Source organism: Hippopotamus amphibius, chromosome 3 (genome assembly GCF_030028045.1).
Source record: "Hippopotamus amphibius kiboko isolate mHipAmp2 chromosome 3, mHipAmp2.hap2, whole genome shotgun sequence".
Classification (NCBI taxonomy): domain Eukaryota; kingdom Metazoa; phylum Chordata; class Mammalia; order Artiodactyla; family Hippopotamidae; genus Hippopotamus; species Hippopotamus amphibius.
The window spans coordinates 149,666,195-149,691,745 of NC_080188.1; the positions used below are offsets into that span (position 1 = coordinate 149,666,195).

General features: G+C 35.7%; 1 protein-coding gene across 13 annotated transcripts in view; it reads right to left on the minus strand.

Moving 5' to 3' along the window:
- SDCCAG8 (SHH signaling and ciliogenesis regulator SDCCAG8) overlaps positions 1-25,551 on the minus strand; it is a 250,152-nt gene that overhangs the window by 219,427 nt on the left and 5,174 nt on the right. For 10 of the 13 annotated variants that reach the window (XR_009052717.1, XR_009052716.1, XR_009052718.1 and 7 more), the window contains exons 2-5: positions 19,680-19,832; positions 18,912-18,994; positions 16,051-16,164; positions 5,141-5,266 (exon numbers count right to left, since the gene is read on the minus strand). Coding sequence is in view for 7 of the 13 variants with exons in the window: in XM_057728148.1 (XP_057584131.1) it covers positions 5,141-5,266; positions 16,051-16,164; positions 18,912-18,994; positions 19,680-19,832 (476 nt within the window). In the remaining 6 variants the exon portion in view is untranslated. Of the gene's footprint in view, positions 1-5,140; positions 5,267-13,064; positions 13,219-16,050; positions 16,165-18,911; positions 18,995-19,679; positions 19,833-25,551 lie in introns of those variants that run through there. The other 3 variants (XM_057728151.1, XM_057728153.1, XM_057728154.1) reach the window with 3 other exon arrangements.

Genomic DNA, 25,551 nt, shown 5'->3' on the forward strand with positions numbered 1-25,551 from the left:
AGTGATTTTACATTTTCAAGCTATTAGGGTCAAATTCCAAAGAAAGTCAAATTCCTACAGGTACAGGCCAACAATGTAAATGAGCAGAGGGCTGGATATCAGTGTATTGAACAAATGAACTTATCTCTTACTTCTTTGACGACATATACTCTTACAACACATAAACCTCTCTTGGTTTGTTTTTCATTTTCATAAAGTCATGGCTAATAATAATAATTAATACATAAGATGTTTACTATGTGCTAGACACTGTTTTATGTCCTCCACATACATTAACACCGTTAATCATTACAACAATCCTATAAGTTTCACTGTTATCGCCATTTTACAGATGAGGAAACGGAGTCGCAGAGAGTAACTGCTAAACGTCACGGAGGTAGAAAGTGGCTAACGAGTGGCAAAGCTAGGATCTGAACCCTGGCATTCTAGCTCTGGAGTCCTCAACCACTATGCTCTTCTGCCTGTTCACGGAATTATTTATCTTCAATAGGAAAAACAGTGCATGGTGATAAACAGAGCTGACACGCAGCCTGCGTGTCAAGGATTCAAAAGGTAGTGGTAGGGACAATGACAGAGCAACCAAAGGAAGTAGTCATGACTCAGTTCCAGTCAATTGCTGCCATGTGTGAATGCCAATTCGTATTACCAAAAAAATCTTTTGATTTTTAAAAATACGAGGCAGATATTTGGCTCTTCAACTGAAACACTGTGAAATATTGGGTCAGTTTTTCAAACAAACAAAACATGCCTACGGACTGAACTGGTATACCCACTGTCAGTTTGCGAACTTTGGCATTCTCTCAACGTTCAATGAAATAAGCAGCCCAAAGATCTGGGTGATTTTTGTGTGAATAAATAACTAAAATACTTATATTAATTTATTCAACAAGTAATTATTGAACTCCTGCTAAGGGCCAAGGGAGACAGTAGTACTCATAAGAAAGGACATGTCCCAAACACAGAACTATACTGCAACGTTGTATCATGTTAGAATGTGGTAAACTGCATTCATCCAAAGTAGTATTCTGAGGTTCTATTCCATATTCTTTGGGAAGTTCAGTTTAATGCAAAAATTTGTGTAGTACCTACTATGTTCAGGCACTGTGCTAAAAGCTTGGGGAGGTGGGTAAAAATGAGCAAGACCAATCGTATCCTCAAGGAGTTCACACGCTAATGAAGAGAAACACCTAAACAGACATTTCAATTTACCAAGGCAAGTGCTAGGCCAGACGTGTGCATGGGGGACTATGCCAGAGCAGCAGAGGGACACCAAGAACAACCTGAGATTCAAGGAAAGTTTTCTGGAGAAGTTTTGACACTGGTATGATATCTTGAAGGATGAAAAAGAATAAGTTAGATGGGAAGGGCATGCCAAGAAGAGAGAACATCCTGAGAAAACTCACAGAAGCTTGAAACAGCATGGTGCCTGCCAGAGACTTTTAGGCAAATCAGCATTACTAAAGGTTGAAGCACAAGCCAATGAAAGTCAGAAGATGAAGCTACAACTGTTCACAACAGCCAAAACATGGAAACAACACAAATGTCCATCAACAGGTGAATGGATAAAGAAGATGTTGCACATATATACAATGCAATACTACTCAGCCATAAAAAGAACAAAATAATGCCATTTGCAGCAACATGGATGCAACTAGAGATTAGCATAGTAAGTCAGAAAGAGAAAGACAAATACCATATGATATCACTTATATGTGAAATCTAAAATATGGCAGAAATGAACCTATCTACAAAACAGAAACAGACTCATAGACATAGAGAACAGACTGGTGGTTGTCAAGAGGGAGGGGGGAGGGAAAGGGATGGACTGGGAGTTTGGGGTTGGTAGATGCAAATTATTACATTTAGAATGGATAAACAGCAAGCTCCTAATGTATAGCACAGGAAACCATCTTCAATATCCTGTGATAAACCATAATGAAAAAGAATATAAAAAAAGAATGTATATATGTGTATAACTGAGTCACTTTGCTGCACAGCAGAGATCAGCACAATATTGTAAATCAACCATACTACAATAAAAAAGAATTAAAAAAAAAAAGAAGCTAGAGAGTTAACAAATAAGGGTCTGGAAAGTAAAGCATGCCATACTAATAAGCTTGAACTTGACTCTGTAGGTAGGGAAAAATCTCCCAAGATTTGATTGCATCCAAAATAGTCTTGCAAAGCAATGAAGGAGGGTCGTAGTAATTTCCTATGGTGAAATTGGAGAAAGTATGTAGACTATAGATCACTGACTTATGATAAAATATTGTTATTCTTTGGAAAGAAGTGCTAATCTGACACTGTTCTTTCACAGATAGGTTTTAAAAAACTTGAATGATATTTGACCAAGATTTCAAAAATAAAATTACATTTACATCCCTGAAGATCACTGAAAACCTTTGATTTCTTAGCTGAGGGGAGAGGTTGGAATGGACGGGGATGAGAAGAGACATGGAAAGAAATGGCTCAGAAATTTTCTACTTTAAAAAATCTCCTAGATCTTTGAATGAGTAGATATGCCAACATTTCTAATAAAAAGCATATTTTAATATAATTTTTTGAACTCTCAAGAAAAGCCTCTTAAGAAGGAAGAATGTTGAGAAATGAAGATGGAAATGAAATATTCTTTGAATGGTTCTAGCTTTTTAAAAATAATCTGTTTGCTTCTTCAACTGCTAGGTCATAAACTAGGCTAAAATCTAAAAGTCATGTAGGCTACCATCCAAGTCCCAGTCCCATGGCAAACAAAGATGGTTTGGTTCAACATTGAAAAGCTATTCCTAATCTAGGCAGAAAGGCAGTGTAATTTGAGGCCAGGTGGATGGATCTGGGGAGTCAGATAGTCCTGTGTTTGAGTCCTAGCTTTTTGACATTAGACCAGTTACTTTGGTTACTTAACTGCTGTGTACCTTAATCATCTGAAAATAGACATAACAACACCTGCCTTACCTGCCTTGTGTGGCTATCACAAAAATAAAATAATATAAGGTAAATAAAGTATTTGGTACAGTACCTGGCACATCATAGTCATGTAGTCATCAATAAATATTAATTATTACTATATAACTATTTCAATTGTTTTTCCAAATAAGGCATTAAGAAATATTGAAAATATTTATTCAAATCTGCCAATAGCTTTCGCAAGATTTACCATCAACATGGTAATAGGCTCATTAAAAAGAGTTCAGAACAAAAGGAAGACAATATCTCTTGTTATTTAAGATATTCTAAAAGTTTCATTTACATCAAAACTCTCAGTACGACACCACGCATAGGTTGCTGAAATGCTTCAATTCACTTACACAAGTAAAAAGTGGGGGCAACAATGCTGTAACAAAATAACACAGAAGACTAACATTAAAATAGATATCAGGTCACCTGACACATCTGCAACAACTATTTAAATATTTGCGTTATGTTTTAGCTCATGTGAATGTTAAAAAAAAAAACCTCTCTACAACTTTATTTTTTCTATAATCTGTATATCTGTAGTTTACTTTAGCAAGTTTCCTTTGTTCATAAGGCAGAGCACGTGCGCTTTTACCATCACTTCCTTCCCCTTTTGCATTACTCACTTCTCTTGTCCTCTGATTCACTTGTCTGCCTAATTTCCTTTCTTATTTCACTACCCCATCTTCCACTTCTTTTCACTGTATAAATATTGAAGATTATGAATAACTGAGTCACTGTTCGCTTATATATTTGGAAGAAAAGCAAAAGAATATACTTATTTTAAAAATGAACTTGCTTCTAAGTACTTTTTATATGACTATATCATTTTCAAATTGACACCAAAATAATAAGAAACTAAGATGAAATTTTTAAGTACTAATATTAATAACATAATTTAAATATTCAGAAAAAGTTACATAATGGGGGAAAATAGCTGAACACAAAGTGAAATGTAACTGCAGAAAAATAAACTGAAATGCTAACCAGCCCATTTTATTATTCAGAGTTAACACATTCAAATATTTCTAAATAGCAAACTCTAATACATAGAACTCAAGGATTACAAATAAAATATCAGGTCAGGTTAAAAAAAAAAAAACTTCAAAACAAAAAATAGAGGACACCTAGGTAAAACATTAAAACAGTTGTATTTTTCCTAAACAAAACTGATTTACTAATGACGACTAAGTCAAAACCACCAAAATCTACTGCAAAGCAAAGCTGCAACAGACAAGTATTAAAACTTCCCCCTGGAAAGCTGAATTTGTCTCAAAAAGCAGAACAAGCTGTGATTAACTACATCCCATAGCAAAAGAGTAAAAAACATTTTTAAGGCAAAAATATTTCTGACAATTCATAAAGAGATATTAAGCTTAAACACTATCTAAATATAAAAATGTCACAGAATTACAGAGATCATCTAATTCTCTGTTCCTAAAAATGTGGTACACTGATATTAGACTCACTTTGTCACCTTGCTAGTAATTCATATTTTTAATCCAAAGACTTAGCCCAGACCAACTGAATCAGACTCTCAGGGGATGAAGCCCAGGATCTGCACTGTCAGCAAGTATCCTAAGTGACTGTCATTCACATTAAAGATTAAGAATTGCTAATATTGGTGAATTTCTCAAATTGCCAATAAACAAATAGGGGACTCATGAGATTAAGTCATGCTTGGAAGCCCTATTAAATTACTTGCTAAACACCCAGCTTGTTAGGGGCAATGGGAAGATTCACATTTTGAACCTTGGACCCTTAGGTCAGTGTTCCTCCTGCTACACCATGCTAATTAGACTTATTGTAACTCAAAGTTCAAAGAAAATTTAGAGAAATACAACAGAAATCTCAGCTACAGTTTTGAACAGTTGCTGGATTTAACAAAGTCCTTCCTATATAACATGCTTCCTGCTTTCAGAACTGTTCTTTCCACGTGGAAAAAACATAAATGGCATGCTCAGAAAGGAAACCAGAGAGGATATTAGGCGTCACTACATCGTTTCATTTGAGGATTCATTGAATTCACAGTGAATTTTAATTTCTGAGGCCCCAAGTGAACACCAGCACAGCAACTTCTGCCAAACTTCAGGGAAAAAAATCTAAGCAGTTAAGAAGGCTGGGGGAAAGGGTAGGAGGCAACATTCAAACTATATATTTTAGTTTAATGGTTTAAATAAATGCTCACAGATGCATTCAGAAGTGTTTGTTCTCTCATTGCTTCCTCTTGTCTTTGAGATTTCAGCTCTTGTTGGAGCCTTTCATTTTCAAGCACAATTACTTGTACCCTATTTTTCATTCCAGAGAGTTCCTCCTATAAAAAGCAGAAACAAATACCAAATACATTAAGCAATTTTTTCTTTCTTCTTCTTTTTTTTTTTTTAAGAAATGCCACTTGTGGACTTCATACATTAAGCAATTTTAAGTAGCACTTTTATTTGTTGATTACTAGATAATCCAACACGATATAAATCATGGAAGCCTGATGCTCTCTATCCATTTTCTGAAATATTATAATTACATTTAGACAAACAAAGAAACTGAAGCATTAGCTAACAAAGAGAAGGGTGGAGGAAAAGAGTGGAGGGCCTGCTAATGGCCCTATCACAGGACTGTGTGGTTTCTGACAATTTTTTGCAGGCTTATAGAAATGTTTTAATTAAAGGGTTTATTTAAAAGACTTTTAAGAATGAGGTAGACTGCTGAAAAATAAAGTAAGATATATGTTTATTCATGCTCAAATGCCAATAACTTGTTGAAAATTGACAGAGGACTACATAGATAATACAGGATGTTGAGATAGAAAGGCAAGGAAAGTTACAATGATTATCTATGAACTGGTAGCCAGATGGAAGGAAATTATGAGTGAAATACTTTGGTGGAGAGTTCTTAAAGAGTGTTTTCTTAGCTGGGCAGGGAGCAATAGAAAGAATTACAGGTACATAACAACTAGAATCTCTAAGTTGCATCTCACCCTGAAAAAATGTAAAAAATATCAACATATTGATGATACAATACTTAACTTAATCTTCATTACCGGTATAATAAAAAACTATTGCACAATTATGAAAATTTCATTCAATTATTTTATTCAGAAAAAAAATCAAAGCTATAATTGAAAACTGTAATTAAACAAATATTGCAGACTTCCAATTTTTGGTCTGATATATAATTAGCTTGGAAGACATCACTCCCATCTTCACAACAATAAAAAAGGCTGAACAAACTGAAAATTCAACCAATCTTCTTAGATGTATCAGAGAATTAAGGTCACAGGGAAAACTATTATCTCTCAAAATGGAAAAACAGACAGGCACTCCTGAGAACCACAGCCTACCAGAGCAGAAACTTCTGGGGGAACCAGTGCCAGGGTAGAAAAACGTATCAATAAAGTAACTGATGAAATGCTGGAAGCTTACTGTAGACCAGTTTGAATTAAAAACTCCAGAAGGACCCAGTCTCTGGGGAGAGGGTATCTCCTACACTTTTATAGGATAGTACCAGGTTTTACAGCAAAGACTAGAGAAAACCCTTATCCTGCTTCCTCCAGTAGGAGAGGAAAGTTACCAAAAAGCATTCTGTTCTTTTTAACCAGGCCTGCCTCAAGAGAAACTATTTTACCAGAGCCTAAAATCTGATTTTTGGGTTTTTTTGTTTTTCAGAACCTAAGTAATCTGGGGGAAGGGAAAAAAAACCAACTCCAGCTTCCTAGCCTTCCCATCTCACTTAAGGGGAGAGGGAGACTGAGAAACACTTGTGAAGGATATAGCCAAGGGGCACAGAATCACTAAAAGGCTGAGACCTAATCATGGGACTACAAGATGCTCCCTGTACTCCCATAACCTACCACCACATCAAAAGGGCTCTTATACCATAACAAGGGAATACACTAAAATAACTGCACATCTCAGAATGTATTTAAGAAGAATTCTTGAGGGAAGCATAAAAACAACAGTGGAGACAAAAACCAGGACACTAGAGGAAATTTTAGCCTCTGACACCTACAGTAACAGCAAACAGTAAACACAGTCTAACTCCTACAACAAACAAAAAACTTCACACTAAATGCATATTCCCTCAGTTCCTTTTACTCAGTGCATCATGTCCAGCATTCAACAAAAAATTAGAAGGCATACTAAAAGACTTAAAACTCAGTTGCAAGAGACTAAGCAAGCATAGAACCAAACTTGGATATTAGCAGAGATGCTGAAATTATCAGGTGGAGAGTTTAAAATAATTATGATTAACATGCTAAAGGGTCAAATGGAAAAAGTAGTCTACATTCAAGAACAGATGGGTAATGTAAGCAGAGATGGAAACTAAGAAAAATTCAAAATGCTAGAAATCAAAAACACTGTGGTAAAAATGAAGATTGCCTTTGATAGGCTCATTAATAGACTGGACACAATCTTTTTTTTTTTTTCCTATCTTTTGGCTGTGCCATGCAGCATACAGGGTCCTAGTTCCCAAACCAGGGATCGAGCCTGTACCCCCTGCAGTGGAAGCACGGAGTCTTAACCCCTGGACCACCAGGGAAGTCCCTAGACTGGACACAACCAAGGAAAGAATTAGTGAGCTTGAAGAACTGTCAACAGAAATTTCTCAAATTGGAATGCAAAGAAGAAAAAGAATGAAAAAGACAGAATGGAATATCCAAGAATTGTGGAACAATCACAAAAGGTGAAGAAAGAAAGAAGAAGAAATATTTGAAGCAATAATGTCTGAGAATTTCCCAAAATTAATTATAAGCACCAAACCATAGATCCAAGAAGCTCAGAGAACACTGAGCAAGCTAAAATTAAAAAATCCACACACAGGCATATCATATTCAAACTGCACAGAATGAAAGACAAAAAGAAAATCTTTAAAGAAGTCAGAGAAAAAATACCCTTACCTATAGAAAAGCAATGATACGAATTACATCAGCTACTCTTTAGAAACCATGCAAGCATGGACAGAGTGTAATGGAATATTTAAAGTTTTGAAAGAAAAAAGCCCCACCAACTTAGAACCCCATATTCAGTGATACCAACCTTCGAAAGTGAGGGAAAAATAAAGACTTTCTCAGATAACTAAAAATTAGGAAATTTGTCTCTGGTAGACCTGCCTTGCAAGAAATGTTAAAAGAAGTTCTTCAGAAAGTAGGAAATTTATTTAGGTTATAAACTCAGATCTACATAAAGAAAGAGCATTCAAGAAGGCATATATGGAGATAAAGTAAAATCTTATTTTTCTTAACATTAATTGATCTAACAGGTAACAGTTTGTTGAGCATTATATTAGCAATAGTGTATGTAGCGATCATAGCTTTGGATAATTGAAATGAATAACAGCAATGTATAAGGGTCAGGAGGGAGGAACTGGGAAAACTCTGTTATAAGGAACTTTCCCAACCCCTGAAGGGTTCACTGAAAGCAGACTTAGATTAGTGGTAAATGTAACTGCAAACTCAAGGACACCACTTACAAAAGTTCAAAAAAAAGTTCAATTGATATGCTAAGAGAGGAGAAAAATGCAATCATATAACATGCTCACTTAAAACAAGAGACAACAGAGAAAAAAAAGTGGGGGACAAAAAAGAGAAATAAAGAACAAGGGGCTTCACATATTGATAAACATGTCAATTTTCCAAGAAGACATAATAATCCTAATATGTATGTGCCTAGCAACAGAGCAGCAAAATACACGAGGCATAAACTGATACAAATAGATGTATCTAATATTTCAGTTGGAGATTTCAATATCCCTTTATCAGTAATTGACAGATCTGACAGACTGGCAAAATATCAGTATGGACATAGCTGAACTGAACAGCACCGTTAATTAACTGGATCTAATTGACATTTATATACTTCTTCATCCAACAACAAGAAAATACACATTCTTCTCACCCTAACACAGAACATTCACCAAGACATACCATACTCTGTGACCTAAAACCATATGTTAACAAATTTAACAGAACAGAAATCACAAAAAGTATGTTCTCAGACCACAATGGAATTAAACTAGAAATCAATAACAGAAAGATAGCTGGAACACTCCCAATATATGTAGTGATTAAACAACACTCTTCTGGGGTTGTTTTATGGGTGAAGGACAAAGTCTCAAGAAAAAAATTTTTAATATTTTAAACTAAACAAAAATGAAAATACAACTTATCAAAATTTGTGAGATGCAACTAAATCAGGGAAAAACATCAGAAAAGAATAAAGATTTCAAATTATTAATCTCAGGAAACTGAAACAAACAAAACAACAACAACAACAACAACAACAACAACAACAAATCCACAGTAAGCAGAAGAAAAGATAATAAAAATTAGGGTAGAAATAAATGCAATTAAAAACAGGAAATCAACAGAGAAAAGCAACTAAACCAAAAGCTTGGTCACTGAAATGATCAATGAAATTGATTAGACTCCAGCCAGGAGAAGACACAGATTACTAATATCAGAAATGATACCATTACAGAGCCTATGGACATTAAAACGATAATAAAGGAATACTATGAACAACTGCATGTCCACAATTCGGTAACCTAGAGAGAATGAACCAATCCCTTGAAAGACACAATCTATCAAAACTTGCAAAAGGAGAAACAGTTCATCTGAATAGGCCTACATCTATTAAAGAAATTGAATAAATGATTAATAATCTTTCAAAACAGAAAGCACCAGGCCCAACACTGGTTTACTGGTGAATCCTATTAAACATTTATAGAACAAAGATCAATTCTCTAAAGTAGCTTCTATAAAATACCAGAGGAAATGCTTCCTAATTCATTCTATGAAGTCAGCATTACCCTAATACCCAAACCAGGTGAAGACGCTATAGGAATGAAAAACTACAGATCAATACATCTCATGAATATAGATGCAAAAATCCTAATCAAAATATTAGTGAATCAAATCCTACAATGTATAAAAAGAATTATACAACAGGACCAAATGTAATTTAATCTACCTATGCAAGTCTAGCTCAATATTTCAAAATCAAATGATATAATTTAACAAGACAGGAAAAAAAATCATATGATCATGTCAATAGACATAAAAAAAGCAAGTGAAAAAATCCAGGAGCTATTCAAGGTAAAAACCTCAGTGAACTAGGAATAAAGGAAATACATCTTCAGTTTAATAAAGAACATCTATAAATAACCCATAAGTTAACATTGTACTTCACTGTGAGACAACAGATGGTTTCCTACTAAGATCAAGAATAAGACAATGATGTTACCTCTCATCACTCCTATTCAACATCACATTAGAAGTCCTAGCTAATACAATAAGGAAAGAAAAGGAAATAAAAGCTATACAAGAAGAATTTTTTTAAAAGACAGCTATATTTGTCACAGATGACATGATTGTCTACGAAAAAAACCTCAAAGAATCAAAAAAACTGCTAAAATAAGTGATTATAGCAAGGTTGCAGATTACATTAATAAGCAAAAGTCAATTGTTTTCTTATATATTAGCAATGAGTAATTGGTATTTGAAATTAGAACACAATACCATTTACATTAACACTGAAAAAAAAGAAATACTCAGGTATAAGATCTATAAGAATAAAACTGCAAAACTCTGATGAAAACATCAAAGAATATCTAAACAAATGGAGATATTCCACGTTCATGGAGAGGAAGATTCAATATTGTTAAAACATCAGCTCCTCCTAACTTGACAGATTTTAACATAATCAAAATCCCAGCATGCTACTTTGCAGATATTTACAAACTGATTTTAGAGTTTATATAAAGAGGCAAAAGACCCAGAATTGCCAGCATGATATTGAAGGAAAAGAACAAAATTGGAAGATTGACACTACTAGACTACAAGACTTAACATAAAGCTCCAAGAATCAAGACAGAGTGGTATTTGTGAAAGAACTGACCAACAGATCAATGAAACAGAATGGTGAACCCAGAAACAGGCTCACACAAGTACAGTTAACTGATCTTTAACAATGGAGTAAGGGTAATTCAATGTAGATAGTTTTTTCAAAAAATGATGCTGAAACAAATGGATATCTACATGCAAAAATTTTTTTTAATAGATCTAGACACAGATCTTACACCTACACAAGTATTAACTCAAAATGGTGCATAGATCTAAATGTAAAACACAAAATTATCAAACAGCTAGAAGAAGAATAAGAGAAAATATTAGGAATCTTGGGTTTGGCAATATTTTTAGATATAACACCAAAAGCACAATCCATGGAAGAAAAAAATGGTAAGTTGAACTTGATTAAATAAAAACTTCTACTCTGATGTTAAGAAAATCAAAAGACAAGCCAAGTGAGAGAAAAGAATTGCAAAACACATGTGTGATAAATGACTGATATCCAAAATATATGAAGAACTTTTGAAACTTAGCAATTAGAAAATGAACAACCCAACTAAAAAATGGGCAAAAGACCCAAACAGATACCTCATCAAAGAAAGTATATATAAATGGAAAATAAGCATATGAAAAAAATATTCAACATTATATGTCATCAGGGAATTGAAATTAAAACAACAAGATAGCATCACATATCTCTAATACACTAGAATTCAAAATACTGACAGCACCAAATCCTGGCAAGGATGTGGAACAGCAGGAACTCTTGCTCATTGCTGGCGGGAAAGCAAAATGGCACAGCCACTTCGGAAGACAGTGTGATAGTTTCTTATAAAACTAAACATACTCTTACCAGGTGATCCAGCAATTGTGCTTCATGGTATTTACCCAAATGAGTTAAAAATTTATGTCCACACAAAACCTCCACACAAATGTTTACAGTAGCTTTACTCATAGTTGCCAAAACTTGGAAGCAAGCGAGATTTCCTTCACTAGGTGAATGGATAAACAAACTATGTTATATCCATACAAGGGAATATTAGTGATAAAAAGAGATGAGCTATCAAGTCATGAAAAGACATGAAGGAAACTTAAATGTATATTATTAAGTCAATGAAGCCAATATGAAAAGGCTACGGACTGTATGATTCCAACTCAATGACACTATGGAAAAAAGCAAAGCTATGGAGACAAGTAAAAAGATCAGTGGTTGTCAGGGGGTTAGCAGGTAGGAAAGGACGGATAAATAAACAGAGCACAGATGACTTTTAAGGCAGTGAAACTATTCTCTGTGCTACTGTAATGGTAGATATATGTCATTACACATTTTAAAAACTTATAGAATGTAAAACACAAAGAGCAAACACTAATGTAAACTGAGGAATTTAGTAAATAATAATGTAATAATATTGGCTCACCAATTGTAACAAATGTACTACACTGATGCACGATGTAAATAACAGGTGAAACTGTTGTGGAGCTATAAAGTACATGGCAGTACATGGGAACTCTATGTACTTTACATTCAACTTTTCCGTAAACCTAAAACTGATCTAAAAAATAAAGTCTATTAATTAAACAAACTAATAAGATTTCTAGGCCCTTAAACATTAGTTTCATTATCTTAAGCCCTTGACAAAATGTATGAAACTTATACTCTGTCTGACTTTCAAGGATTGTAATCTTCCATTTTATCAGTTCAACATTATTCTAATAATTCGTTAAGACATATCCTCCATTAGAGGAATTTAGAATAGATGCCTCATGACCCCCCATAAATAAATCATATTCATCCTGAATATATTCTTTCACTGTTGCTGTTTTCTCTCTGAAATTCTTTCATCTCCCTTCTGCTAATCTAAAGATCCTACTCCTTAAGATTTTTCTCTCCCATAAAGACATCCCCAAAGACACTAGCTTTTAGTAACCTTATTATTATAATTAGAGTCTATACCACCAAATAAAGGACTATACTATATCTTCTATAGTGCTGCTGTGGTCCTCAAAGGTAACAGTGCTCTCAACTAGATGGTAAGTTTATTATAATTTATACCACAGAGTGGCAGAATATGCCACTTTGGAAGAATTATCTTCAGCTAAGGGCACGTGAAAAACAGCAGGTACAAGAAGAGTGCTGACCTCCCCTTTTCATCCTCAAAGCAGGAATAAAACTCTCACGTGAAAGATGCCATCCCTACACTAGGAAGGAAGAATATTCTTGTCACCAGAGACAGGGAGTAGAGGCTGACAAAAATCTGTATGAACTGACCTTGTTAAAAGAACCCATCTTCTTTAGCCTCCCCACATATTTTAGTTATGCTTCCACAGCTGCCTCTCTTTGTTCAACCAAGTATAAAAGCATTTAGGTTTTGCCGCTTCTTCGGGTCTTCATTTCCTTATGAAGGCTCCCACATCACATAAATCTTACACAAACAGATGGAGGGACATACCATGTTCCTGGATTGGAAGAATCAACATAGTGAAAATGACTGTACTACCCAAAGCAATTTACAGATTCAATGCAATCCCCATCAAATTACCAATGGCATTTTTCACAGAACTAGAACAAGAAATCTTACGATTTGTATGGAAACGCAAAAGACCCCGAATAGCCAAAGCAATCTTGAGAAAGAAAAACGGAGTTGGTGGAATCAGGCTTCCTGATTTTAAACTATACTACAAGGCCATAGTGATCAAGACAGTATGGTACTGGTACAAAAATAGAAAGGAAGATCAATGGAACAGAATAGAGAATTCAGAAGTAAGCCCAAACACATAAGGGCACCTTATCTTTGACAAAGGAGGCACGAATATATAATGGAAAAAAGACAGCCTCTTCAATAAGTGGTGCTGGGAAAATTGGACAGCAACATGTAAAAGAATGAAATTAGAACACTTCCTAACACCATACACAAAAATAAACTCCAAATGGATTAAAGACCTACATATAAGGCCAGACACTATCAAACTCCTAGAGGAAAACATAGGCAGAACACTCTATGACATCCATCAAAGCAAGATCCTTTTGGACCCACCTCCTAGAATCATGGAAATAAAATCAAGAATAAACAAATGGGACCGCAAGAAACTTAAAAGCTTTTGCACAGCAAAAGAAACCATAAACAAGACTAAAAGGCAACCCTCAGAATGGGAAAAAATAGTTGTCTATGAAACAACGGACAAAGGATTAACCTCCAAAATATACAAGCAGCTCATGAAGCTTAATACCAAAAAAGCAAATAACCCAATCCACAAATGGGCGCAAGACCTAAATAGACATTTCTCCAAAGAAGACATACAGATGGCCAACAAACACATGAAAAGATGCTCAACATCACTCATCATCAGAGAAATGCAAGTCAAAGCCACAATGAGGTATCACCTCACATCGATCAGAATGGCCATCATCAAAAAATCTGGAAACAACAAATGTTGGAGAGGGTGTGGAGAAAAGGGAACTCTCCTGCACTGTTAGTGGGAATGTAAGATGGTACAGCCATTATGGAAAACAGTTTGGAGGTTCCTTTAAAAACTACAATTAGAACTACCATATGATTCAGTAATCTCACTACTCGGCATATACCCAGAGAAAACCATAATCCCAAAAGAAACATGTACCATAATGTTTATTGCAGCACTATTTACAATAGCCAGGACATGGAAGCAACCTAAATGCCCATCAACAAATGAATGGATAAAGAAGATGTGGCATATATATATACAATGGAATATTACTCAGCTATAAAAAGGGATGAGATGGAGCTATATGTTATGAGGTGGATAGACCTAGAGTCTGTCATACAGAGTGAAGTCAGTCAGAAAGAGAAAGACAAATATTGTATGCTAACTCATATATACGGAATCTAAAAATGGTACTGATGAACTCAGTGACAAGACAAGAACAAGGACACAGACGCAGAGAATGGACTGGAGAACTCGAGGTTTGGGGAGGCAGGGGATGAAGGGGAAGCTAAGATGAAGTGAGAGAGTAGCATAGACATGTATACACTACCAACTGTAAGACAGTGGGAAGTTGCTGTATAACAAAGGGAGTTCAACTCGAGGATGGATGATGCCTTAGAGGACTGGGACGGGGAGGGTGGGGGGGAGTCGAGGGAGGGAGGGAATATGGGGATATGTGTATAAATACAGATGACTGAACTTGGTGTACCTCAAAAATAAATAAATAAATAAATAAAATGAAAAAAAATGTTACATTAAATAAATGTGTATCCTTTTATCCTGTTAATCTGTCTTATGTCAATTTAATTTTAAGGTGCAACCAAAGACACTAAGATGGCAGAGGTAAAGTTTTATCTCCCCTACAGTATCTTTTAAGTTTTACCCACAGTATTTTAGGGATTCATAGAAGCTTATTAATGGAATGAGTCCTAGGATATTATTTCAGCTTTTCTGGTAATCCAAGAAAATTTGTATAATAATGATGTTATCCTCAAGAACAAAGAGAAAATGACATACTAAGATCAGGAAACTCCCTTGAAAAGTCAAGACAATGAAATGTTTAAAGGTTTCTTAAGTTACATATTAGACTTACATCTTGGAAGAGTAGCCAAATGTTGAAAATACAATACATAATACAAAAGCTATGAGTACCTCCTATAAAAATATCATATGATCAGATGCATTGATATTGACAAAAAAACAAAAGGAAAAATTAAAACACTAACATAGTTTGGGAAGGCAGAAAGGCTCCAATGGCATTAATGACATTACTAAAGTTCATACAGTCATGCAATATGTAACATCTAGTACTGCAAGCCGTAGGTGACACATTTGGTTTCTTGATCATAAGTACCAGTGCCCCCATAAGCTATTCTTATGCAAAGTCAAGGTAAGAACCTTTTTACTGACAAGGAGTAGATTTAGTCTATCAGCTTAGAATTTCTACTTTCTATACCACAATTTCAGCAGGTTGACAAGTGTGGAAGAATGACTGGTATTACTATTCCAAAGCATCTGCCATAAGCTGGGCTACAGTAAATAGGGTAGAAGGGAAAAATTCTCAAACATGAGAGAACACTATCAAAATATTAGACATCCTTACAGACTACTGGGAAATTAAGTATTCAGAAATGGCATAGTCAGGAGTATCATTCCTGAGCATGAGAAAGCTGGCAACCGTCAATGTATTGCTATAAACATGACTAACAATAGCAGATTTTCATACAAGGTATGAAAAAAAATTAACATCAACTTTAATTTAGGTTTGCTTAAATTTTTAATGAGAAACTTACCTTGCAGAACTTGACTTCTGCCTCTAAATGATGAATGTATTGAGACTGGTCATTGATGATAGGAACAAGATTGTGTACGGTAGGCATACTGGCTTCCTCATATTCTGATGACATCTAAGGCAAAAATGACAACAAATTAAGTATGTTTGGATTTAGTAAAGAATCAGTTAATACCATCTCCATATTCCATTTAGCACTGATGTCATATAAACATAGTATAAACATAGACTAGATCACAATGTGGCTAATAGTATTTATTTCTTTATGCTATACATTTCACAAACAGATAAGATTCGGGGATATAAAAATCATTTTTTAAAGATGAAAAAAAAAAAGATGGAAAGTGAAGAAAGTGAAAGTGGTTGTAAAAAGCATATGTGAAATGGAAAAATGCTGGAGTAGTATAATTGGCTTAGGATGAACTGCTTATTTGAGCCATCTGAAAATGTGACATCCTATTTGGTAATTCTGAGATAAAGGAAAAGCTCTTTAAGAAACCACCACAGAAGAGGACTGCTAGCTAAAACTGCAGAATAGCTACCTGAAGGAGGGATTGTTTAGACAAGTGTTTGATGCCAAATGTGTACCAGGTGAGGTAAAATTCTATCCACAAAGGAGTACGTTAGCAAAACCTGGTTTTTGATTTTTGACCCCAGTACTCAAGGCAATTCAAGACTATGCTGTGCTGGAGCCTCCAAGACTAGAGTGCTAAAGCAGATACACACGAAACTGAAGACACACTGTGCTGAGGACTCAAAGAAGAGACTTGAGAAAAACCATTAATTTTCTTCACTTCTGAAGCAGTTCTGGAATTGATTTTTAATGTACATCTTTACTTATCCTCAAATGATTGTAAAATGGTTTATAAATCATATATCATACCATGATATTATTTAAAGAAAAGAGGAAGTCAGGAAAAGGGAAAATGAGGGTCAACCAGTTTGATGAATCCAGAGGAAAGCCTGAGATGAGACACACGATCATTTTGTTTTTCAATCCAGCAGAAATTCCTATAAATGATGAAGCACCAGCTCTCATGGCAGAATAATTAAGTACAGCTTTGCTTCTGGACATATTCAATAAATTTAAAAACCAAAGAGACTTTAACTAAATGAATTATCTGTGGTAAGCAGAAAGCAACTAATTATAATAATTAATATTAATACAAAGGGGTTCAGTACATAGGCAAATATGAATTATTACTATATGTATATAGGGGATAGTCAATGTGAAAATTAAAAACAAGCTAGTATCATGTGGAAAATGTTCATATGAAATCACTTGTATATACTTCGAAGGGTTTATTACAGTCTGGATGTCCACATCTTAAAATAACAAGTAATAATGTTTAGACATATTTTCTATCTCAACACTACCTCAATTTCACTATCAATACAGTCATATATTTCTCACGTCATATTGGCTATGGAACTGCATTCTAAAGGGTAAAAATCTTCCAAAGCTACTTATTACGACTTGTAGTCATCACAAGTAGGTCACATACATTTAGAGTCTAAGCTCCATTCTTTCACATAGCTCCAATATAAATAGACCTGTGTATTGGTATATACTGTATATATTGAATTGATCATCTTGATGAGAGTTTCCTTGTCTATTTGAAGTCAATCAGTTTTGTAATATCACTGCTCAGTTTTATCTTTAAAATGGTAAGCATGTCTGAATATTAGATACAGCAACTTAATCTACTAGACTTAAAAGTACTCCACCCATGTGTGCTTAAGAGAATTCTAGAAACTACGTGTCAATAGTAATAAATTCATTGAATGATTAAATATTTCATTAAAATTATAATTTATATCTATAAATGTTGAATAGGAGTATGTAGTACATTTTTTTAAAGTGGGAATTAAGCTTAAACGTATGTACCAGGCTGGAATGAAGTGTTAATATAGGGGTACTGTTATGACAGTTCAGCTGGTGTGTCTCCAAGTTTCCAGCATGTAGCTTTGGTATCCAACTGTCACAGACATTAAAAATGCAAGGTGGTTATTGTTGCTACGATATTTTATACTTGTGTCATACTTCATAGGTTTCTAAGGAATTTTAAATACATGATTTTATCTTATTACAAAAACCTTGTGTGAGAGTACGTGATAGAGCCTAGATAGCCCTAAAGCCTAGATTATTATTTTGGCTATTTAAACCCAGCCAAATCCTTCCCTCACACCCACCCTTCCCTCACAGTACCCTCTCCTCACACCCACCCTTCCCTCAAAGTACCCTTCCCTCACACCCACCCTTCCCTCACAGTACCCTTCCCTCATAGTACCCTTCCCTCACACCCACCCTTCCCTCACACCTATCTCAGGCTTTATATCACATTGCTTCAATCAGAAATGATACATTCCAGTCAAAGCAACAGCAATGGAAAACAGCTTCAAAAGAAATAGAGTAGGGCTTCTTGGTATCACACAATTTTATAACCACATATTTTAAGATGTAGAATAAGATTATATAAAAAAGTAAAAACAAAGGACAGCTAGAATTAAAAAGTAAATTCTAAAAATGATAAGATATGCCACTCTAAAAAAGCAATGGTTAATCTTTTCCACATATTGTTCTTTTTTCATATTTGCTAACAGTTGCAAAGTAAATTCTCCAAACTATTTCCTCATTCACATTTTTCATGTGAATAATAAATTAAAAAACCATAATTCCCTCTGCCAAGGAAGTCCCTCTTCTTCAGCTAAAATAATCAGAGGGAAGATAATTTAACATTTTACACTATTAGCATGTCCTGCTCAGAATTTCTTTACAACATGTACTACTAAAATGACACAGTAAAATTAAAACAGTTAGAAAAATAATATTTTTGTCAGGTTGCAAAAGCTGATACTTACTGAAGGGGACATTTTTCGTCGTCTTGGAGATACCTCACTTTTCTTAGTTGCTTGTTGGCGCAACAAAGCTTTGAGTTGATTAACTATAGAACAAAAGTGATGGGTTTATTCACGTTATTTTAGATCCATGGTTTACTATCACGCATCTATCCTTCCATCGAGCTAACAAATATTGTTTAAACATGTATTATGCATCACAAAATGTGCTATTGACTGGAGACACAAAGACAAACATGAGAAAAATCTCTACCACTTAAGAGCTAAGAATCCACTGAGCAAGACGGATACAACCTAACAGATATAAAACAATATAATAAGCTCTAGGTCTACCTAGAGCTATACATAGTGCTGTAAGAAGAGGAAGCACCTAATCATGCCTGTTTTCACAGAGGAGACAATACTGTGAAGGATGAACAGGAGATCACTGAGCAGAAAAGGGTGAGAAAAAAATCCAGCTAGAATGTGTGGCTCACAGAAGCGTGGCCACAGGCTGGTATGATTAGAACATGGCTTGCAAGATGGATGGTTGAAAGGAAGATAGAAAAATGAGGCTGGAGAGGCAGCTTGGATTCATCTTAAGAAAATACTACTATGACATCCTATAGGCATTGGGAAGTCAAAGAAAAAAAATAAGCAAGGGAATTAGATTAGCTGATTTGTGTTCTCAACTAAATTTCCTAGCAGTAGAAAGTAGACTGGAGTCATTACTGTATGGAGTTTAAAGAATTCACTGTGTGTCACTCAGGTTAGACTGACACTCACACTCACCTGCATGGCTGTGTTGCAGTTCACGCCAGGCATTCCCAGCATCCTCATTTCCTACACTGGTACTAAAAGAAGGATCCAGTACCTCTTCTCCAACAGTGACATTACCTTCTCTCAGGGCACATTTCAATTGGTGAATGCTTCTATTTGCACGTTCTGTAACAACATGATGAAAATCAGGGCTAGTGAAATCTGGCCAACCAAATGTACACTGACTCAAGAAGACAATTTCTAAAGGGAAAATAATCATTTCTGATACTTCATGGGGAAAAAAAAGCATAGTTTTGTTTCTAGCTTGCTGAAGAACATGCCAGAGGAAGTGAGAGACTAAGTTTATGGGTTAGAGGTTAGACTAAATGATCTCTAAGGTCCCTGACACCTCTGTGATTGATATTCACTATATATAGCTCTACTGCCAAGGAGGATTGAATGGGAGAGCTTCTTCCCGCTCCACTCCCCCAAACAATAACCTCACAGCAGAAGCATTATCCTAACCCTTCAATGCCTAAGACTACCCCACCCCTTCTGGAGTGGGGTGGGTGGACAAAATTGGCAAGAGGGACCCCACCACACCAAGTTCCTGCCCAAGGAAGCCTCCTTGTCCCGTGGACCAGATGTCCCTCTAGCATCAAGAGACATCTGACTACCTGGCCTAGTTTTGATCAAGATTTGAATAGCTGAAGTGCTTATAGAGGCAGCCCCTGTAACAGCATAGTCGTACTGCTGGCTGACTACATCTTAGGCAGAAATTCTTGGTTAGTGTACCTGGCTGCCTCTAGAATTGAAGCTCTCACTAGCACATACTTAACAAAATGAAGTATTTTAAGGTCTGCTCTAGCAGTTCATCTCTAAAAATAGCCCCCAAAGAACCCAGCCTCACAACCTTTTCCTCTCCCAGATTGAACTGAGTGGGCCTATAACCTGCACTAACCAAGAGAATGCAGTGGAAGGCATACCGTGGCAGACCAGTCATATTTTTAAAATGTCTGATAGCTTCTACTTCTACCTTCTCGGAATGCTGGCTTTTGTGAGCCCCAAGACACTAAGTAGGAAGTCTGGCTACCCTGCTGGAGAGACTGTGAAGAGGCCATGTGGAAAGGAAGGGCCCAGAGACCACCACAGGGAGAAGGAGAGAAGCCCAGCCCCACTAACAGCCCGGTGGAGTCTCCTGATGACTCCAGTGCCAAAGGCCATCTACCTGCAACAGCATGAAGGAGACCTAAAAACTGCCCAGCTTGAGTCCAGTCAACCCACAGATCTGTGAGAGATACTAAAAATGCTTTCAGTTGTTGCTTTCTGCCATCAAGCTTCAGAGTGGCTTATTAAGCAGCAATTGATAGCTGAAATAATTATTCAGTGAAATATTCACCTAAAAACATCTTCAGCAAAGGATCCAAGTCTCACATTAATAACAGAACTATACTAATATAGGAATATTATACTGTACTGTATGATAATACTATACTATAATAATATACTAATGACACTAGTGATGACATTACTAACAATTCTACCCCCACTTTATGGATTTTTTACACGTATGACAACTGGAGAACCAGGCGATCAATTGGTAATTTCATTAATTAAAGTCCAGTTACTTCTTCAGGTTTAAACTTGTTATTTCTGCTAATCTCTTATGATTAAATCCTCCAGTTCCAATCTGGAAAACATTAACTATAGCAAAAAATGTTCCCTGTACATTAAAGCTGAAATCCAGATTTCAGTCATCATGTTCAAATTTTGACATCTGTAAGCTGAAAGTTATTTTTAATTCATAAATTTACCAAATATTTACATATATCTAACATAGAAATTTATGTTAGAAAAAGATGAATTTCCATGTAAGTTCACGTACAGCTATTTTCTATTTCAAATGGATTCTATTTAAATAATTAAGATCTTCAGAGGAGATCTTTTTCCAAGTAAAAACTTTGCCTAATTCAGAGCAACACATAACAACGACGCCAATGAAGTTCTTTCTTCTGATCTAGGCCCTTCCCTAACAATTATATCTATTTTTTCTTGTGTACTCAGGAGAAAAAGCTCCTATTCCTTGCTACCTATATGGGAACCCTAAGAAAGCTATCAAACAGCTATCTTTTCATTACCAATCACGGATGGAAATATATTTATAAACATATATTCTACAGGACCTTGAAAAAATAGATTCTACTTTCTCTAAGTTCATTAACTTAAAAGTTTGAAAGAGAAAAAAATGACAGTAACTTAATAGAAAAAAATTTCTCTATCTTACAAAATTTCTCATATAGGTTCTTCACTTACAGCAACTAGTTTTCTGCCTTGATTAAACTAAAGAAAACAGGTCTTTTAGGTCAGGGTTCAAAACAAAGTGAGAGAGTAGCATTGACATATATACACTACCAAATGTAAAATAGATAGCTAGTGGGAAGCAGCTGCATAACACAGGGAGATCAACTCAAAGGCTGGTGATGACCTAGAGGGGTGGGATAGGGAAGGTGGGAGGGAGGCTCAAGACAGAGAGAATATGGGGATATATGTATAAACACAGCTGAATCACTTTGTTGTACAGCAGAAACTGGCACAACAGTATAAAGCAATTACACACCAATAAAGATTTGAAAAAAAAAATTTTTTTAATGAAATTCTATTACTAACTACGTAAGAGACCCAGTGAATTTATCATTACAATTTTCTCCGCATCAATCCTGTTCCCATGCGGACCTTTCTCTGACTGGAATTTGGTGTTGATAACTAACCAAGCCTGGTCTCCTTTTACTCCTCATGAGTTTAAAAAAGTTCAGATAGGGACTTCCCTGGTGGTCCAGTGGTTAAGACTCTGTGCTTCCACTGCAGGGGGCATGGGTTCAATCCCTGACTGGGGAACTAACATCCCGCATGCCACACAAGGTGTGGCCAATAAATAAATAATTAAAAAAAAAAAAAAAAAGTTCAGATAAGGTGCATTCCTGATGTTAGTAAACTGGGAAGCAGCAATAGTTTTCCAATAAACCAGTATTTTCTAAAGAAACGTGTTAAAAAAAAGGAAAATCAAAGTGTTACATGATAAGCAATTTACTTCACACAGCTTTAAACTTATGCACTGAAATCTATGAATAAAGCACTTATCTTTACTGCATCCATTAAAAGGAAACAGAGGGTTTCAATTACACTAACATTGTACTCTGTGGAGACATCAAATGACTTCATTTATAAGACAAAGGATAATTATTTATTTATACCTAATCTGACTAAAAGCTAATAAGCTATATTAGGAAAAGGAAAGGAAATCTGAAAAAAAATTCTGTAGTTGAAAATCTTTACAGGTAGAGTTCTTGCATTAGCTTACAATGACAGCAGAGTTTTAGGAGACCATTTAATCCCTTTCCTAATATTCTTGTTTAATCTTGCAGAATTTTTAACATTCAAAGAGTATGTGTTAAATTGCACTATGAAAATAGTATTATGTGAAATACTAATACATTGAACTCTACAACCATCCAAAGAAAAGTGATTACACAAGGTTTGGGGTTTTTTGCAACAAGCGACTTCAGTTGCTAGGATCAGAGATGAAGAGAAGGAATTTGCAAGAACTGTGTCCTAGAACTAAAGCTAAGGAGGTAAGTGATATTTTAAAGTCTTTTCGATACTATATTTCAAAACATGCTAAATGCTTTTCAAATATATATGTACCAACATAATTATACACTGCAACAGACATACAGGGTTAATCCTGAGGGATAACAACACTCAGATCTTTCAAGACAGATGAAACCCCATTGTTCTTCAACTGGAGCCACTGCAACTGAAGGCCCCATATCCTTACTGAGAACACTACTCCCCAGATGCAGTTACCTGCTGCTTACATGTAAGTAAACCAGATTAGACAAGAGGTTCCAGTTATGGTTTCCTACCCCACTATTCATGGGCACAGCTTTATCTGTGTATAACCAAGAGATGGAAAGAACACTCATTTCCTCTTCTCTCCTGAGACGACAGAAAGAGATTTCACAATACATCCTGGGTTTTCCTCCCAAGCATCAACTACGGGCTGAATATAAACTTAATTATGAATACAAACACAAATACAACCTCTCAGTCCTACAGAATCGCGTGAACATAAAGTAAATAATGTTTCTGCTAGTCCATTATCCAAATATCAATCAATACAATGAGCACTGAAAAGGTTACTTAGCTGCTGACTGCTAACAAATTTAAGTCTGTTTTATTCATTTTTGTAATGCAGTTGCTCTACCTTCTAACTCCTAGCTCAACATTGAGCCTCTCTTCATCAAGATGTTTTTGAACAAAAGGCAAATATGTCCCTGTCTAGGAAGGATCATCACTTATATATGTACTGTGAATTATTAATGTCTACATTCTCCACCTGTACTGGGAGATGTGAACAAGAATTATCCTGGTGACAGGGAGGCGGAACCACACCCAGTGAAGTGCCCAGCTGTCTCTGAGAAAACAGGCAATGAACCATACCTCCCTAGGCCCAGCATGAGACGAGCCACGGTTCTCAAAACAAGCTTAGACCAGGGCGCATAAGCAGAAAAATGAAACCATGGCAAGATAAGAGACACATGTGTCTGTCCACACTTGACTGGGCCTCAGCTAGTTCAGGAGATTGTTGTCACTGTTTACTAGGGGACTGACAGTACAACCAAATTAAAAACTGCATAATTCAAAATCAGACAAAATTACAATAGTGAAAGAGATTTAAAATGGCATGCAGAAACCACTTTTTTAGTTGTTTTGTAAAATCTCAAAAAGAAAATATTATCATGAGACTCTAATAGCTGAAAACTGTTAAAGTGGGTACTGCCAGGAGTGAAAGATAATTCGAACAAGAATGTAAACATCTTAAGAGAACAGTGTCTGAAAGATCATTACTGATGGATAGATCTTGGCAAATCAAGGAGACTGACTATATGCATTATGAGGGATACACCTGGTATTTTTTTGGCACCAACTGAGAGGACTTATACATCTGCCACTTTCCTGATAAAGGAGTAATCCTACCCTGACTGGCAGAACTTAGGTAAAATTATCGGCCAATACAGTCGGTATCCTTAATTGTAATTATTCTCAAGTATGATTCTCGCAAAGTAAATGCTATGAGCAATGCCCTGCTACTTCTAGATCGTGGTTCTCAATCTCAGCACTATTGATATTTAGACCTGATAATTCTTGACTGTAAGGGACTGTGTTGTGTTTGTATAGCAGCATCCCTGGTCTCTACCCACTAGATGCCAGTACATTCCTCTCTGCCAATTGTTACAACCAAAAAATGCCTCTAGACATTACTAAATGCCTGCTGGATGGAAAAAAGTCACCCTGGTTGATAATTGCTGGTTTAGTTTCATAAAACCATAGCCAGTGTTCAGTTTTGAGGAGAGACTTCCCACATTGCTACCTTGTAACTACACGCACCTCCTGATGAAAAGTGGTCAGGACAGTGAGGTATTCTGCCACTGTGGTAGGCAGTGCACAACCCAAGGCCATGATGAGGTGCTTCTGATCCAGGTATCAGAAGTTGTTATATCTACTGCAATTAAGAACTTGAAATTCACACTCCTTAGTTTCATTTTGTTACCAGGCCTAATACATGAAGCAATAGTTATACTTGTAAGGCTATATTTCAGAGCTACTTCAGGTGATCACTCCTTTAAATATTCCAGTGGGCTTTGATAAAGTTCTCCCATAATCAAGGTTGCTTTAGCAAGAATACAAGTGCGTGTCAAGCTACCTTCCCTACCTTTTGACCCTCAGAGGAGTATCACTAAGTGAAAAAGTGGAAAACCTTAGCACACACTAGTGAAATGATTAGAGTTTGTCTTTTAAAAATCCCTAAAGTTAATATAATTATTTTTAGTATCTCAAAAGCTTG